General features: G+C 44.0%; 2 protein-coding genes across 2 annotated transcripts in view; one reads left to right on the top strand and one right to left on the bottom strand.

Annotated features, from left to right (window-relative positions):
- Positions 1–10,598, top strand: part of PLEKHH1 (pleckstrin homology, MyTH4 and FERM domain containing H1) — a 40,156-nt gene extending 29,558 nt beyond the window's left edge. The window contains exons 21-29 of the mRNA XM_061997904.1: positions 884–1,061; positions 1,237–1,392; positions 2,404–2,504; positions 4,275–4,416; positions 5,147–5,289; positions 6,379–6,508; positions 7,812–7,898; positions 8,436–8,582; positions 8,891–10,598. Coding sequence (XP_061853888.1) covers positions 884–1,061; positions 1,237–1,392; positions 2,404–2,504; positions 4,275–4,416; positions 5,147–5,289; positions 6,379–6,508; positions 7,812–7,898; positions 8,436–8,582; positions 8,891–9,067 — 1,261 coding nt within the window. The 3' untranslated portion in view covers positions 9,068–10,598. The remainder of the gene's footprint in view (positions 1–883; positions 1,062–1,236; positions 1,393–2,403; positions 2,505–4,274; positions 4,417–5,146; positions 5,290–6,378; positions 6,509–7,811; positions 7,899–8,435; positions 8,583–8,890) is intronic.
- Positions 10,599–13,115: 2,517 nt separating this feature from the next.
- PIGH (phosphatidylinositol glycan anchor biosynthesis class H) lies at positions 13,116–18,523 on the bottom strand. Its single transcript, XM_061998343.1, has 4 exons — positions 18,338–18,523; positions 16,586–16,795; positions 15,862–15,945; positions 13,116–14,389 (listed from the first exon to the last, which is right to left on the bottom strand). Exons 1-4 carry the CDS (start codon positions 18,512–18,514, stop codon positions 14,288–14,290), a joined length of 573 nt encoding a protein of 190 aa, XP_061854327.1. The 5' UTR covers positions 18,515–18,523; the 3' UTR covers positions 13,116–14,287.

Genomic DNA, 18,523 nt, shown 5'->3' with positions numbered 1-18,523 from the left:
ACTCTTCCTGTCAAGTGGTTTTTAAATTTTCTTATATGCTGCCTCACACTTGCTATTTCTTCTCAGAAGCAAAAATACAGATATAAGATACTCTGCAATGTTCAGGTTCTCTCTACAGGCTAAGACAACATGCGTTCTGGCTCATGCATTACCAGCTCCCAAACTGGCCCATTCAACTCTGTGGTAGGGCTGCTGTGCTGTTGGGAACTATCAAACTTCATAGGGATGTTCTAGGCTCTGTGGAGCTGATCTAATGTATCAGTTTTAAGCATTAGGATGCTGATTGATAGGTTATTGATGGTGCTGTTCAATGGAGCACTCTCTTCAGTAAAGTGATTGTGTTAGTAATTATCCCTGTACTGAATCTGTCTAGTCTCTCGATTGACAGATAGGGGTAATACAGGGAAACTTATTTGTATAACCCTGCAAATTGATAAACACAACTTCTATAACCCTATGAGTGGGACTAATGCATTACAACTGGTTGTTAATATTTATCAGGGCTTGACATGGCAGTAACTGAATTCTGCTGGGCATGACAGCAAGACTGGAGATGAACTGGTCTTGGTTCAATGGATACTACAGTGGCAACAGGGTACAGAAGAAGATACTCCTATACTATATGCAGTCCATCTAGGAGCAGGGAGTGGTCTTGTACTTCCCGTTGTCTGCCTTAATTTTACTGGTGCTTTGGAGCTCAAGTGTATGTTGTAGCTTTTCTCTGGAGTTGTCAGTCTGTTGAGATGGACTAGGAAATCTGCACAGAGATGTATGTGTGCTTGAGAAAAAGCCTGAGGGAGGAATACTTTGTCACAGCATAAGAAATGGAAGAGAACATGACATTTAAAGCATGTTTATGGCTTATCTCAACCTCTTTGCCTAGGAGTGAAATAGGCAAGTATGCCATCTACTGCCAGAGATCTGTAGACCGCACGGTGCACGCTGGCGAGCGGGAGGCCAAGCCCTCCAGGATGGAGATTGTGTCCATCCTCCTGAGAAACCCCTACCACCACTCACTCCCCTTCAGCATCCCAGTGCACTTCATGAATGGGACCTACCAGGTGAGCCACAAGAAAGAAGGCAGGTGAAGGGAGAGGATGTGCAAGTGCTGTCAGGGGAGCTGGCAGTCAATCATGAGACACTAATCTGTAGGAAACCAGGCTTCATTGGTTGTCTTATCTATCAGTGCCATGTTGTTTTGAAAGTTATCTTCAATTAACTTGTCTTTCATTGCAGGTTGTAGGTTTTGATGGTTCCTCAACGGTTGATGAATTCATCCAGACACTGAACCAGGAGACAGGGATGAGGAAGCCATCCCACATGGGGTTTTCTCTCTTCACAGATGATCCTTCTGGCAGAAATTTGGAACATTGTCTGCAGGACAGCATGAAGGTATTTTTTTTCCTCTCTACTACATTCAAAACACATCTTTGATAAGGTGCTAAGTGGCTAATAAATTTTGTTATTGTAGCAAGATCAAATACACTTGGGTCTTGTCTGTCAATGTTAATATTCAGAGATGAGAGAGCAATTCCTGCATTTGGGTCACCTTGAATACTGCGTTCAATTTTGGGACCCTCGCTACAAGAAAGACACTGAGCTTCTGGGGAGTATCCAACTCTTATCAAAAAGAAGTAGGAGCCTTTATTAGACCACTTGTAAAAGGACTGGAATAACTAAGAGGAGCTGAATGGAATCAAAGAGATTGTCCACACTGTTACTAAAAATATGTCTGAGTTACAAAGTTGGAATCTAGGACCAAATGTTCCCAAAGTTTGGACATTGACATCCAGGGCTTTGGCTTAGCCATGCATGTAGACAGCTGCTATTCGGCAGATACATTTGTGGTTTAGTTTGGCTCGGGAGGGCACTTTGGAAGCAAAGCTACCAATCATTCCTATTAACCATGCTTTGATTCACATTCAGGAGCAACGTTAGAGAGCACAAAACAGATTATTTTTAAGTGAAACATGAACTAGAAGATGTGATCCAACACAGTAGTAGGCCTTCATTTGATCAGACTAAAGCTAGTCTAAAGGAAAAGCCTTTGAAACTCGTACTGTGTGGGCACAGAGCATTAGGAGCAGGTGTTTCACTGTACCAATCTGCTCCTCCAGGGCTTTGCTGCTTGCTAGCATAGACGTAGCCACAGCTGCTGCCAGACCAGAATTCACTTACTTGTGTCCCCCTGCAGATTAGAGCCGCAGTTTTCAGTTGGAATTCTTTAATTTTTACCTAGTGTGTAATAGAAAAATGAATTGGTTTGTCATTTTTGGCTGTACTTATGCTGGTCACATCTGTTTCTTCATCATCTGTCTTATTTTTTCACATACTTTCCCCTCAAGCCTTGACTATAAATTTCACCTCAGTTTGTCTCTGCTCTCTTCATGATATTTTTTAAAGATCTGTGATGTCATTTCTAAATGGGAACAAGCCTTAAAAGAACTGCATCCTGGGAAATACGAAGGTGGCACAAGAACTGTGAAGTTGACCTATAAGAACAGGTACTGTGCTTCATTGGTTGGCCTCACTGCTGCTAATTAAACATTTCTAGACTGCATGTCTCTCTGTAGATATCCAGTAATTTATAGTACTGTTAGTGCCTAGAGTGTTTTAGCTGTGTTCAAATGCTACATGGGATGTCATGACTTTTGTGTGTGGTACATGTATAAAAGCGGGTATATGGCCTAGAGATAAAACCCAGAACACTTTGCAGCAGCAGAATAGACTTAAAATGAGTTAAGAACTAGCTGTGGCACAGTAAGACAAACTTGGCACAATTAAGTTTGCCTAGATCCTAAAACATAATTAAATAACGCATGTTAGATGAGAGGAAGAGAGACCTGGGGGAAAAAATCACTGGTGAAAATGAATATGCTGAAACTTGCAATTAATAATCACAAAGATGAAAAAGATACAAGAACGATGTTCTAAATTGCACAAGCTGTGGGAGACACGTGTAGTAGCAGTGCCCAGACTTTATAAAGAACTAAATATTAAGTTAGATGAAGGGATGCTAGAGAAGTATAAGATACAGATCTAAACCAAGAACTGTAACAGGTTGATCACTTGTAATACAGACAGAAATTCTGAATTGCAGTGAATGGAGAGCTGTGGATGAGAGCAAGGAACGGCCTTCTGCATGAGAATTCTCTTTGCAGACAAAACAAGGGCCACCGCAAAACAGAAAAGAGACCAAGTTCTGTATTGAATGTATGAAGGTTTTGTTGAGTGTAATGGGGGAAACAAATTTCTGTCCATTTTGTTAGTTGGTGTGACAGAGGTTGAAGTAGAAATTGTTGCTTTTGTCCCAGGAAGCAGTATCTGTTTCAGGAGTGAAACTTTGCAGTATTATTTTGTTGGACTGGAATGTGCCTAGACAGGACAGCAAGGATGTTTTGATACGGTTTTTCCAGGGTTTGGCTATTCTGACACCAGGGACTCTGATAAAACATGTGTACGGTCAGGGTGGTCCTGATGTTGTTTTTAATCTTAGTGACGTAACAACAAACTGATCCATTGGAGTAAATATTTTATGTAGTGTTGTGGAACATATAGTCACAGATGCAGATTTAAATTAATATTTTAATTAGATGGCATGGGCATGCATGAAGAATGATTCTAGGCAGCATTTCCCAAGCTGGTGTCTCCAACCCTTATTAGTCATCTTGATATACCAGATCAAAGAAATCTCAAGTGTGAATGCAATAAAGGCCAGTAGAAAGCTTTGATTTACAAGAATGCTGCTTCAGTTTTTGAAATAAGCCTGCTAATTGGCTGAAGCAAACTGAAGACTTCTTTAGTAACATTATCAGTTTAAGTGGTCAAAACAAACCTGGCAAAAATAACAAGTCTACAAGGCTGCCTCGTACAAGTTTGTACACGTAGAGCAGAGCTAGCTCTGTTTTCTGTGATGAGCAGAAAAAGGCGTATCGTAGATGTTGCCAGTCTGCACTTGATGCAGATGGATGAACACTGATTTGCCTGTGCTTAGTAAGGCTTCACTGTCTTGAAGTGTGGTTGGCTTGCATAATTCAAATGGCTTCCAAAACTAGAAAGCATGTTTTGAGCTTCTTTGCCCTTCTTGTTCTTAACTGATGAACCTCAGCTTCTTAATCTCTGCCCAGTACTCCCACAATAGACAAAGTTCACTTTGGAGAAGGAAGGAAAATAAAACAAACCCGCTTTTAATTTTACTCTGCTTGATTAAGGTCCCACTTCTGCTTTCAGTTCACAGTATCTTTTTTGTCTTGACAATCCCCTCTACATTTTAGGCTTTATTTTCGGAGCCAGGCCAAAGGTGAGACAGACCGTGAGCGGTTGCTGCTGGCCTTCCAAGTCAGCAATGAAATAGCCAATGGAAGGTTTCCCGTTAACAAGGAATTAGCTCTGGAAATGGTGGCTCTGATGGCTCAGGTGAGTATGGCTATGAGCAGAAATACTCCAGTGTCCTCCAGGGACGTCAGCTCTGTACTGAATATCTTTGGCTAAGCAACTATCTTTTATATCAAGTATTTTTCTTATCAGACGCACAGTCGGTGATGTACCACACCAAACACATTACACCGGTGTACGTAGGTTGTTAGAATACCTTCTCATAGAAAAAGCTTTCTCTGTTTCACTGCCAAAAGCCTCTTACTCAGGAAGACCATCTTGTAGCATACTCCTGTTAGACCTCTAGGCTTGCGTTTAGCATTTTACCACATAAAACACACAGTATGGCTTGTGGGGTTGATAAGCAGGATAATAGTTCCTTACTGACCTGAAACTGATTGGTGCATTTGTCAGAGCAATGTAAACTGAGTTGAAGCTGGGGGCATTGTCCAAGCTATTTACAAGTACAGTATTGTTTTAATTGGCCAATTGAAAATGGCCAAATGCAAAGCCAAAGCTTTGTACTGTCTCCCTCCAGCAAGCTGAGGTCTTGTTTCACTTTCTTAGATCAGTGAAGAATTCCTTGGGCAATCTTGTCCTTGGTATTTTCTCTGTCGTGCACACTAACTGTGGGAAATGCTGTAGACAAAATTCCCCCAACGGTGTCTTTTTGCATGACTAACAAACACAGCAGTTATTGGTATGGGAATTCACAGCATGTTCTGCTGCGCTAAAAAGCCTCCTTGCACTGTGAACTATGATGTTGTCTTAGGTGGAATATGGGGATTTGGATCGACCAGGATCTTCAAGTCCTGGGGGAACATCACAATCAAAAATGCAACATCTTCTTCATCAGGTCTTAGATAAATTCTACCCCAAACGCTACAAGCAAAACATTACTCCCGAGCAGCTCAGGTAAGTTGTTTGTCCTATACTTTGCACTGCAGGCAAGTGTTACATGCAAAATTCTGTCTTTACATTTAAGGAGTTTCAAGGAGCTCTGTCAAGATTGTTTGATGTAGAAACTTGAACAAAACACAAGTGTCAGGAAAAGGTTCCTTTAAAAGGAAATAGCAGTTAACTACTACAAAAAAAACGCCAATTCCCCTAGACAAGAAGTTTAAGCCTTTCACTTCCAAATTAGGCATTTCAGTTCCAGCAAACTCTAACCTAAGCCTAAGATGAATTGTATGTCAGAATTTTTTGTTCTACCCTTCCCCCAAGTGTCAATTGAATCCAGATGCCTAACACTTGCAATGAGCTGTAAAGCCAGCACATACGGGCTGCTTCAGGCCATGCAATAATTCTGGTAGGATATATTTTGGCACAGCTTTTTTTGATGTCCTGGCTTGGAAATTCTCTCACACAATGCAGAAATCTCAAATGCAGAATTCAGATGCTGCCATGGGTCTCAGCTCTAACTGTTCTAAAGAGAGAGAATAGTTGCCTTCCAGATCCAAAGCTACTTAGGTATGCAGTGGTGGAACTAACTCAATTACCTGCTTTTGGAAGCAAATTACATCTGCATGTAGCAAGAGAACTGCCAACCAGTTAGTGACACCAGTCAAGAGTGAGTTAATATATATTACCACTCCATATCAAGTGTACTACAGAGAAGTTGAGATGAAGGTGAGAGTATAATTGAATGTGAAGGCAATCTGGGCAGGATTTTACTGGAACAACTGCCTGAGTGTTTGTGGTTACAAACAGTAACCACAAAGAGTGAGTGTAGTTTACCTGAGAGTTTGTAGTTGTTTAATACATATGCCAGTGAGCAACCCATATGTGACTGGGGTTCCTGGGCATTATGATGCAGCTAGTAGCAAAAGAACTGTGGAAGTAGAGAAAAAAGTGACAGTGCTCAGAGCCCTGTCTGTAGTGCTGTGTAGAACAGCCCTTTGGAATAAGAGGTACATTTATTAACTGTTATAATTTTACTCACTTTTCCTTCGAAAACATGAGTAAATAATGAATAATGCTGTCTTGTGTCTGGGATTCTGAAAGGCAACTGGCTGACAGGCTGGCGACCAAGTGGATGGTGCTGCAGGGATGCTCTCCACCAGAATGTGTTCGAATTTATTTGACAGTGGCCCGGAAATGGCCTCTCTTTGGAACCAAAATATTTGCTGCTAAGGTAATTGGAGCACACTTTGTTCCATTCCCAAGAGCAGTGATATACCTGTGATCTCTGGTAATGTGGGTTGAAAATGCCTCTGCTTCAGAAAGGGGGAAAAAAATGAACAGTACTCTGTTCTGAATTAACAGTTCTGTTACCACAGAGCTCTAGAAAGAAGGAAGAGAAATACCTAAACATTAGGGGTTGCTGGCACTCAGTAAATAACTGCTGAAGGTTCCCTGGCTGCATCAGTTGATCATAAGACAGGGTACTACTTCTTACAAACATTGCCAAGAATTTCTCAGGTGGGAATTTCTGTGGTCATCAAGGCTGCAATGACAGTTAAAAAAATACTATTTGCATACTACTGAGGGTGGAAGGGAAGGGTCCCCCATAAATCACACCCAGCAGCTGATGCTAACTAAAAGGAGAATGGGTATTTCTTTCTGGCTCTCTGCTTGACACAGAGCTGGCTGCTTTCCTTGCCACACAAGAGAGGCAAGCAGTGCTAATGTCCTGTTGCAGAAACAAAAACTAAAGCACATATTGGGTAAGCTGCCAGCCCATAGGCACCATTGAGAGAGCAATGGACAGCTGGAGGGAGTGCTGCTTATCCCAGTAGTTTTTACCATCCCTCAGCGCATCCCAGGCTAGAGCACTGATTCCCCTTACCCTTGTGTCTTAGCACACAGCAGCTGGCTGAGAAATCTTGGTTTGGCATAAACCATCTTCCCCAGCCCACCAGAAACTTCCTCTGTTGAAAGCCTGAGATGAGTCTTGTTCATAGTTTCACGTGTTTTGCTGCCATAGCTATGGAATAAACTCTAAGGATGAAAGGGGCCTCATATACAAGAAGGTTTCAATAATACAGTTATTTCCACCATCAGGAGTAAAAGCAGAAGTTACTGCTACTTCAGGTTACTGACAACTGAAGAATCTGAATGTAGAATAGTTCTACCCAGAGTTTAAGTGACGTTGGTATTTCTGATGATTAACATATTTCACAACTAGAATGGAGCCGAGCTGCTGCTTTGCTGCTCTGTCCCAGCACTTCCTTCATTTTTAACTACACTGATGGAATTTAATTAATCTCAGAGCCTTCGTTATTTCTGCATCTCTCCTGCCACAAATCCCAAAATTCTAGGTAATTCTAAAAATGTTATTCCAGATTTTTAGAAAAGTCCTCTTAAAAATCAAACCAGGTCAGACCAGTAAGCCTGTAGTTTTCTCTCTCATGTCCTTAAAACCCAAGATTTATGTCAGAAACGTCACTTAGCAGTGGTCAAGAAGTATCTAAATTGATAATCTTCTTTTTCTCTAGCCTATTTTGCCTTCCTCACTGGAAGACTGTCCAGTCTGGATAGCTGTGAATGAAGATGGTATCAGCATACTGGATTATAACACTATGGTATGGTGAGGAACACTGCATAAGGAAAAGAACTTCCCACAGAAAGGCATTCCCCTGAGTCCATTTTAAAAAGTTTGACTTTAACTTCAGATGGATCCAGAAGTTAATTTGTAGAGGTCAGAGATGAGGGAAGTCAGCGTTATGTTTGAACACTACATAAACAAGGGAAAATTACAGCTACAGTGTAAGGTAGGGTTCCATGAAACAGCTAACCACCTCTTTGATGGGCAGCAAACGTGCTCATACATCTTGCACAATCTCACTGGTTATGTGCTTTACTACCACCATCTGGGATATAACAGAGCTTGGACTGCTGCTCTGAAGCAGTGAGGCATTGAGCAAGCTAGGAGAAAACTAGAAAGGCAATTCTCACAAGAGCTTTCTCTGCCAGCTGTTACCTACAGAGCTAACCACCTACACTGCCTGTTGCTGCTGGAGATCTGGTGTTCTTGCAGCAAGTAGCAAATGTATTAGTTTAAGGTGGCTGTTTTTTCTTTCACAGAACTATGACTCTTTCAAACTCTCTGTTGTCTGCAGCACTTGAAGGTCTCTTATTCATACTCCTCTGTGCTGACCTTTGGAGGCTGTCGAGACGACTTCATGATTGTAGTCAGTCAAATAAAAGAAAGGACTTCTGGAAAAAACAGCACTGAAAAACTCCTTTTCACAATGGCAATCCCAAAGGTAATTACAAAACTAACAGTGAGTTTCTTTCCACCTACCAGGACCACGACTGGGCTTTTTGTACAAGCCCTGGGGCCTGGTACTTGTGGCTGCTGCACTGGCTATATATATTCAGTAAACCCCTTGCAAACTTGAGCTGTCAATCAAGAGACTTATTGTACCTAACTCTTGAGACCTGCAGTTCAAAACAGAACAATTCCATGTGAGAAGGCCGTTTGCACACGTTATGCAGTCAATGGGTTCTGAAAGTCAAAGGGCATTCTTACTTCTAATTGACTCACAGTTAATCATTTTCTTTTTTCCCCTAGATTGTTGAAGCAACACTTCTTATTGCCAGCTACATTAACTACCGTTCCACACCTTCACTCCTATCTCCTGCACAGCCCTCCAGAAGCAAAACACCTGCCAATAAGCTCTGGGAGAGTGAAAGTCAGTGTTTTTTCCCTTCTGTGCCTAGAAGCACTAAGGGGCCCACCCTGCTCTGAGGGCTCACTCCCAATGACTGGGATTTGGGGGTTTTGTTTTGCACTTCTCTGTGCTGAATTGCAGACTGCTGTGATTTTGTTAGTTACACACCTTACTTTAAGGCAAGCTCTGATTTTTTTCTCACAATAACAGACAAAGTCTGTTCCATGCCACACTCCATCCAAAACACCGTGCCTCAAGCCATTTGCCTGCACAGTGCTCCAGTCACATTACATCTGCCGTCTTTCCTTGCACTCATTCTTCTCCCATCTCCTTGTAAGCTTTGCTTACAAGCATATATATTTTTGGATCCCTCTCATTTTCAGCTTTGCATTTGCCTTTAGATCACTGCATGCCCTGTGTTTGGAATCTCAGTCCAGCTCTTGAAACTCCTAGTGACCTCTTTTCCTCACTGTAGCCCTTTTCAGTTATTATTCTTATTTTCCAATAACCTTCTGTTTGCACCAATCCCTCACTTGCTCACTTTTACCTCTGCAAGGCAGATTTGAGTGGTATATAGGCATGAATCTGACTGCAGTGGGCTGACTGCACAGTCCTATCAGAATTAAAACCAGGTGGTAGTGAATATTGTGGCACAAACCCTGTACAAGACACATCCTGTTGAATACTGCCTGTATTAGAAGCTGCACGTCATGGCATCATAAACTAGACATACACTGAAAAAGGCTGTAAAGACTAACATGACACAGTCTGATCAGGCAGTTCAGCAATAACTTGATGCCCTGATTGCGAATAGTCAGCACCTCGAAGTTTTTACCAGTGTTTAAATTGAACGTTGCCACTCCCAGAACAACTATTAAGATAGTCTTTTTGCAGACACTACAATAGTTTTTATGCAACAAGAGGATAATTTCATTTTCCCTAGAGCTATAACGACTCCTCCTTCAAAATGATGTTAAAACTGAAAGGCAGAAGCTTTCCAAGTCCTGGGACAGTCCTGGGAAAAGACAGGAAAGAAAGACACTGCTGAGGAGGATGAGGAACTAAACCGAGAAGAATCATTCCAATGCAAGTCAGGGGTAATTTCAGAGTAAGACTTCAGTGGTACTCAAGAGTATTGGCAGCCTTAAATAAAGGTGGAAACCTTGTGTCTTTGCATGTTAAGGACTTGGAACAACTGAGTCTGGACCAGTGTGAGATCGTGCCCTGACTCCCACAGCACTGATGCACTTCTGGAGTCAACACTGTTCAATACAATAGATGAACGTGAGATCTCTGCTGCAGGGCTGAATGTGTCACATGTTCCACTTTCAAAGACTCTTTCTGTTAGTCAGTGTTGTAGATGTTTTGGAATGTGTTTGAAACTGCACATAATCTCAGACAAAGGAAGACAAGGCAAACAATTTTTGTACTTTTTCTTTCAGCATAGGTGTTCCCAAACCAGCTCTGCCATGCTGACTTGGCAGAGGCTGCTCCTTTCAAACTCCTGCTTCCCTCGTGCTACCATAGCAAGGAGGTGGTCAGCAACTGTGTACTCATGTATTGTTCTTCTGACTTTCCTAAAGAATGGGGGAGGGTGTTGATCTGTTTCAAAGGGACTTTGTTATGATTGAGAAGGATTTTAAACAAATAAAAGAAAAAAACAGCAATTCTTCTTGAAAAATCTAAATCTACCTGGCTTGAATCCAGCTGTGTTGATAAACATTATAAAAAACAGAAAAGCAGGAAAACAGTAAGGAAAGATAACTGCACTTTCAAAAGTACAACTTCACAGTAAGTGGAACTTCATACGAATTAGGCATTCACGGGCAACTTTTGCAATTTAAAGCAGTGTGAATGCAACTGCTAGAAAGAGTTCAGTAATCGCAAACCAAAAAAACTGCAAATGAACAAAGCAACCTCCCTACCACCTGCCACCAGCCTTGAAACATCAAACTAATGCAGACAGTGGAGCTGGTACTTAGGCAAGTTTGTGTTTCACGCTTGTGGTGGGCACAAAGCCGCACGTTAAAAGAGAAGAGCATGGGACAGGCACAACTCATTCCAAGCAATCCCTCATCAGCGTCTTTGTAACATTAAAAACCAAAACAACAAAAAAAAAACCCCAAACCCAGACTACCCCATGTTGCATTGTGGAAACAACTGGCAGACACAAGACATGGAAAGACTGGATGAACAGAGACCTGATTTGCACGTACTGTAATGCACCCACTTGTTATGAACTTAAAGGACCATCCCTTGAAGTTACAGAAAAGGGTAGAAGCTTTCTGAGCCAAAACCAATTTTGAGAAGGTATTTAATATTTTTTCTTTTCCTTAGATACTTTTAAGTGACTATATAACCTGTTAGAGTGGTCAGTAGTATGCATCTCCTCTTTCACACGTGGTCATCTTGGTATAGCTATATCAGTTTGAACAGAGAGCAATATTCCTCCTCACTCAGTCACCTGTGCCTAACCTCCTGTAGCTGCAGGTCTGTTTGGCAGCCTGCTTCTTGTACATCACCAGCAGCAAAGCTGCTTCAGAACAAGCTCAGCTGTTGTCAGTGCTAGGGATGCTCAAACCATGAACGTCTCCAGCTCACAGTTCAGCAGCTGTACCTGCTCTCCAGTGCTAACACTCCTGTGTTGGGAAGCAGACATGTTGAATGAGCAAGAGCTGAACTGAAGCTCATTATCTTCTGCCGTTAACTGCACTTTAAATTGAGAAGCATGGCATATAGAACTATTTCTCAACAATATTCACCGACATTTGAGTATTCCAGGGAGCACCCCACTCTGATGGATGCACATTTACCTCATGTTTATAGCTTACCTGACTTGAGACATACAGCCCTCCAAAGGTACCTGTTTTGTGTGACTCCTCGGAAGATAAAATAACCTTTCTTTTAATCACTGCTTTTGGCAATGACTGTTGCTGCAGCATAGAATGAGATAACAAAAGCCCTTGTCTTCTGAACTGCTGTGTGTATGTAAAAGGCTGTCTGGGAGATACTGTGAGATTTCTGTTTGCTCTTAATAAAATGCAGTTATCATTAAGTGAACTGTGCTATTCTCAGAAGAAAATAAACCACTGTAAAAGCCGAAATAGCCTCAAATATCATTTGTGCTTGGTGTCCAGGCACACACCTGGTGCCAACCCACGCTACTCTGATCCCTTGTTTCCCTCTGTTGATCTTCTCTCTGCTTTAGCGGAAGACTGAAGTGCACTCCCTTGGGCTCCTTCAAAACATGACTCCTTCAAAACAAACAATCTCCCAGTCTTCCTTCTGTGACACAGCTACTAAGTCATTCCTACAGTGTCCATTCTCAGGAACTTCAGGGGATTTTTACAGCACAGTTGCTGTTCCTTAAGACCAAGACCTCGTCTGCTCAGCTGAGACAGAATGTATTTTTTGACACATTCTCCCTATGGCTCCGTGAATCTTCCTACTGCTTGAGGGCTCCTCCAGGGCCTTGGCCTCCCCATGAAGGAGGAGAACACACAACCCAGCCGAGCCTGACCAACTCGAGCACACCACATGGCTCCTGGCCATGAGACCTCTGCTGCCATTGTTTGTGCAGCCCTGCTCCCAGGGTCTGCTGCCCCTCGTAAGCACCAGTTTCTGCCCTTCCCAGTTCTGCCTGGACTCGCAACCAAACACATTTGGCATCAGGGTGCAGCTTCACTAACCTGAGAGACGTACCAGCTTACAGTAGGACACCCCTGGAATTAAAAATCTGGCCAACCCCAACATTTAAAGTGTTTATGAGAAATAGAACCATGGAAAAAATGAAGTCACCAGACAACACTGCCCAAAAGCCAGTCCCCAAGCTGCTTCCTTTCACTTGGATAGACAGAATGCTTCCTGTGACAAGAGCTAACCTACGTCTTTCAAACCCTGGCACCGAGTGGGAGGAGGCCTTCTCTCCACCCTACTGCATGACAATATGTTACCAGGTGTTGGACTTACGGGTCATGCAGGCAAGCAGAGCACAGCAATGTGTGCAAATCAAGCAGGGTGCCGTGGCTCCTGCATACTTGCAGCTGAGCTCCTGTTCTGACATTTCAGTTGTCTCAGTTACTAAGGAATCACGGGGAAAAAAAAAAAAGAGATAAAAACACCAAGTAAAGGTTACAGTAACATTTAGTACATCAACACAGACTTTCTCAACCTCAAGTTACTCCCAAGAGCTCAGGTAAATGCATATTTATTCTTATAGTTATGACCATCTTTTTCAACGACACATTTTCCCCATATTCTCAAAGCAATTGATGAGGCCCTTTTAATGCCACATCTTTTCCATCTCCAGGGTCACCACGCCCCTGCTCCTTTCAGCAATGGTTCCACATTTTCCCTGCCTTCCTTTTGCTACTGAAGTACTTGGAGAAGCCCTTCTTGTTGCCTTTGACATCTCTCAACAGCTTCAGCTCCAGGTGAGTTTTGGCTCTCCTAGCTGCATCTCAAGAGTTGCTGTATTCTTCTCGGGTTACCTGTCCCTGCTTCCACACCCTGTGGAAGTGTACTTCCTTCTTCTGTTTGAGTTTTGCCAGGAGAAACTTTTTCATCCACACTTGACATGCCTGCTCATTGGGATGGACTGTTCTGGAGCTTAGTGGAGGTGATCATTGACCATCCATCAGCTTTCTTGGACGCTTTTTACCTCTAGGGCCCCATTCCATGGGACTCTTTCAAGCAGATCCCTGAAGGGGTCAAAGTCTGCTCTCCTATGTTTATTCCATTAACCAGAATTGAATGCAACAGGACATTTTAATTTTCTGTTATTTTCTTTCTGAAACTCTCCTGTGGATCAGCAAGTTGCCATCCCAGCCCACAGGTCAGCTTTGAGATTCAGATCTGGGATCTGCTTTTTTTTGAAACAAAGGCTTAACTATAAACAAAACAAGGCATATTTTTGGCAGTCTGGCCGAGGTCATATTATGAGTTTGTCATAAATTGCAGATCCACAAAAGAGTAAATGTTCAGTGCATGTTCCTGCCTCCCTTTGCCCTACTTCCTCATAATTCTTTTCTGGAGAAGGAAGGGAAAAACCTTTTCTGAGTCTAAGATGTTCTGCTCACCTGTTTTCACAGCAGAGGATTTCAAGGTTCACTTCTCCACTTGAGCTGTTATTTTCTGTGTGAGTTTGTGCAGGCCCTTAGGCCTCACATCACTGTACTGATGCACCCCTTTCTACTCATCTAATTAAAATAAAGCCATGTCTGAGGGGCAGTTGTCCTCACTTTTCCATGTGTCTCTCTGAGCCCTGCTGCAAGTTTGCTGACTTCATTTTTTGTTCCTTATTTGATTCCACTTGCTTGTGGAGTTGGCTTCCTCTGCTCCAGGATTTCTTGACAACTTTTGTACACTTCTATCAAGCAGTCCAGACGTGGCTTGGAGCTCTAGAATGAAGTCAAAACACCCTGCTAGTACTGTCAACAAAAGGACAGGGGAAGGTTAACTGACAACATTGATTCGTTTCACACAAACTGAGAATGGTGGACAAAGTATAATGATTTTCCATCATTTCTAACCTGAACCAGATTAAAACCAGCAAGGAGGTGAAAGTCTCCCAGTCCCACAGTCCCTATGGTCCCATGACTTATGAGCTCCCAAAACAGCTTTGCTGTGTAAAGTCCACCAAACGCCTCTCCTTGCAAGTGTTGCTTAAGAGAACAATAGGTCACTTCAGCACAGAAGTGGTCCTGGGCTTAGTGACACAGTAAATGGTATGTTTGAAGGCTGACATAACTTAGAGGAGCCCAATGAAAGAGACACAATAAAGTTACTAATTGCTGCCCCGTCAGAACTAAGTAACATACTAACTTGCACGTTAAAGTGAGAATTACTGACAGGTAATGAATTGCAAACTGATACAGCTCTTCCTGTACCTTCTTTGCTAGTGGAGTCAACTCTAGTAATACCAAGATACTTCCACAAAAATGAAAGTGTTCAGAGTTGAGCTAGGGGGAAAAAAAGGGGAACTCCATAAATGCCAGGAAGCCCCTGTGAGGCCAGAGAGGAGCATGGATAACTAAACCTAGGTTCCCTGGCTGCAGCTCTCTGGGATTTATTAGTTGTTGATTTCCAACAAATCCATTTTTTTCCCTTGCTTATGTGGGAAATATTGAATTTCTGTTATTTAGCTGAACGCTAACTGTACTCAGTCATAAACTGGATGTGGAGTACAATGTGCCAGTCACCAGCAGCAGGTGAATCAAGGAGGACAGAGGGCTCTGAACCTCAGCAGCCTAAGATGAGAGGTAGCTCTATTGTGCTTACAGCCACTCAAGGATCGGGGCATTGCTGTGTTGGGCATGTACAGCAGGAAGATCTGTCCCAGAAACATGATCATGAGCAGTGACAACAAGTTAGCAAAGGAAGGGAAATAGGAGACAGGGTAATGGCAAAACAAACAAGTTATTATACATTAAGCAAACTGCTCACAGCTTGTACCGTGATCTTTGCCAGCGGGTGAGACAGAGGAAATCATTCTAACGCCAAGGAGGGTTTAATGAGCATTTCTGGCACACAGGGCTGAGGGCAAATGTGCTGCAGAACAGGGCCATGGTTATGATGGCAACACTGAGCATAAGACTGCACAGGAAGCTGTACCGAGTCCTCAGTACCTTGTGTGAGCCAAAACCTTCAAGTCCACTCATGCAAAATCCTAGTTGGGTTGAGATTGACACAGCTCCCTGTTCTTTGAATGGAAGGCAAATAAAAATACCATCCCCAGTACACAGTTCTGCGAGACCTCCCAGTCAGGGAAAGGCACCTGTAACTGGCTACGTGTATTAGGACAGAGATGTGCTAACAGGGGCACACACCCCCGCCACATGTCTGGGCTTCTCCACCATTCAGTCCCACTCACCTGAAAGAGTGGCACAACCTCAGACACTCCCTCAGGATCTCCAGGGTCCCAGAGGAGGATGCACAGGTAGTAGATAACTTCTTGCTGGAAGACAAACAGACAAAACTGTTGGAGTTTTAAAATCCTTCCCAAGTGCCTGGAGCTTTCACAGAAAGAGGATCTGTTTCAATTCACTGGGCTGAAGGCCAATCACCCCAGGACACGGGCAAGTCTACAAATGCGTATCTACAGCTTCGCTCCCTTCACACACAAAAAACCCAAACCAATTCTACCTGTGGGTTTTTCTCTATTCAGTTTTAACCTGAACACACACATGCTGGACAGGCAAGATCTGCTTTTGTATAGGAGCTTTACAGAAAACCCCAGCAACAGGAAAGGGCATCTCTTGTGTTGTCTATCATCTTTGTATCTCTGTCCTGACTGCTTATGAAGTTTGCCATCAGGATTTGTAAGAACAGTACAACACAAAGAACTAAACCCACTAGCTCAATGTCAGTGGCATTATCTAAGGGATGGATTTGGCTTTTGGAGGTTATGTGTTTAGCTTGAGTTCTCCTTTAGAGGTGACGGAACAGATAAGAGAATAACAACAGAAATCTGAAACAAAGCTCCTGATGTCAGAAAAGCGACGGATGGTGTTTAATGGCTCTGCTAAATCACACTCAGGAAAACACACAGGACGTGTAACCACAGACACAAGGCAACAAAAATTGTGTATGATTACCATATGGATGGCTTCGTTAATAACCACATCCTTCACCTGACTCATCTCAATGAAAGTTGTGCTCTCTTTGCCTGAAGCGTAGGACGATGTCACCTGAATGCCAAGAGAGCCAATGACCAGGAGGGATTCTTGATCGATCTTCACAAAGTGCAGATATATGATCAGGCCAATCAGTGTGATGAAGATGGCAGCAGAAAGTACCATACTGTTCTGTAACACAAGGCAAGCAAGGTCTTACAAATAACTGAGCACGACTTTAGAGAAAGTAATATTGCACGGTAAACCACTAAAGCTACAGCTGCAAGGCAGTTTGACTGAAGCAGAGCCCTTTTATTCATCTGGCTGCCTGATGTATGTGCAATGAGATTGAAATCGTTCCTCACAGTGTGGCCTGAAAGAGCTGGGAGCTGAAACTGAAAACAGCAAGAAAATTCTATTCTCTTGTAGACTTAGTGTCTAAAGAATTCCCCTGTGCTTTGTCTAAGATTGCTGTTACATACAGTAACATACAACTATTGAAGCTATAGTCAGCAGTAAGGCACCTGAAGACCTGGTAATAAATCCTCAAGGCCTGAAACCTACAACCTGTTTATGGAGCATGTTTTAGAGGGCACCAGTCCAACTACCCATGAACTCCAGTTGTAACAGACAATTCCTACAGGGCCAGAAACGTATGGCCCTACCACTCAAGCTGGGCCTGTACCACCAGGTGAGGTAAAGAAGCTGTGGGCACTTCAAACAGAAAGGATACAGCACAGAAAAAAACCCAGTCACGAATTACAGATGCTGAAATCCACAGAGAGAGAGACTTTCACACCTAGTTTCCTGGAAGGACTGCAGTTCCTTTGCATTACAAGCTGCATGAGCACGTGTAACACCAAGTGGGAGGGCAGTGGTAACCACCCCCTGGGTATCTGCTTCCGCAGCAAATGAAACTTGAACACAGCTTCATTCCAGCTAGAGGGCCGTGAACTATCTTTTTGTACCAGAAACGTGCCAACTGGCTCACGTTGCAATCTCTGTCTCCATTCCTAGCAAAAGATTAATTGAACAAATGGAAGTGCAATAGTGGTATCGTTGGTGACAGTGACCAGCCTCCTCAGCCCAGCTACAGGCTTCAGGCTGGAGATAACCGGTCTGGGTCTGCAAGGTGGTCCTTCTCTGCAAGTGTGGGTTACAGTCAGATATCAAAACCAATGCTTTTGGATTTATCAACAGCTTTTGAAATCTGTACTGCCACGATCTTACTGTCTCAGCTGTGAAACAGGTGCAAGCAGGGGACATTCATGGAGCAGTGCTCTCCTAGTCACCTGGGAAAAGCCCTCTGGGGATTAGCAACTGCTCACCACCTTCATCAGTATGTCCCTTATTGCGGACTCCCACAATGCTTGGACTCGCAAGAATGAGCAAAGCATCACCCAGCACTCAGACATCCATCCATGCATCCACCCACCCACCCACGCTCCCTGGCCAGGGGCAGCGCAGAGGCCGCCGCGGCAGCCTGTGCGTTTCATCACTTGCAAGCACGCAAGCCGGCGGGCCTTCGGACACTCGCTCCCTCTCCCCATCTGCTCATCGCCATCTACCCCCACCCCGCTGTCCGCGGCGACCCGGGACCCGTGAGGGCCGCGTGGCTCCCTGCGGGCGCTGGGAACCCAACCGCAGCCCCGGCTGCGGCGGGACGCCGGCCAGGGACACAGGCGGCTGTAGCCGGCCCCGCGGGCGGCGGGCGGGCGACGGCGCGGCCGGTACCTCGCTGAGCGCGAAGAGCCCGTAGGCTGCCAGCCACACGGCGGAGGTGACGGCGCTGAGCGAGCGCAGCTGCAGGCGCGGGCAGCGCACCGACAGCTCCCGGCAGCAGGCGCTGTGCTGGCGGCGCCGCAGCGCGATGGGCGCCCCCGACGCCGAGCGGAACCAGCGCTCCGCCATGCTCGGGGC

The sequence above is a fragment of the Colius striatus genome, chromosome 6, assembly GCF_028858725.1.
Source record: "Colius striatus isolate bColStr4 chromosome 6, bColStr4.1.hap1, whole genome shotgun sequence".
Classification (NCBI taxonomy): domain Eukaryota; kingdom Metazoa; phylum Chordata; class Aves; order Coliiformes; family Coliidae; genus Colius; species Colius striatus.
Note: the sequence above shows the minus strand (reverse complement) of the source record. Positions and strands in the feature narration are given on the sequence as shown.

What these genes read in the sequence shown, in the direction of transcription:
- PIGH (XM_061998343.1), bottom strand. Translation starts at nt 18,514, where the DNA reads ATGGCGGAGCGCTGGTTCCGCTCGGCGTCGGGGGCGCCCATCGCGCTG. An exon ending in GGCTCTTCGCGCTCAGCGAG is followed by an intron (nt 16,796 to 18,337) that starts GTACCGGCCGCG and finishes CTTGTGTTACAG; the next exon opens with AACAGTATGGTACTTTCTGC. An exon ending in TTAACGAAGCCATCCATATG is followed by an intron (nt 15,946 to 16,585) that starts GTAATCATACAC and finishes TTTGTCTTCCAG; the next exon opens with CAAGAAGTTATCTACTACCT.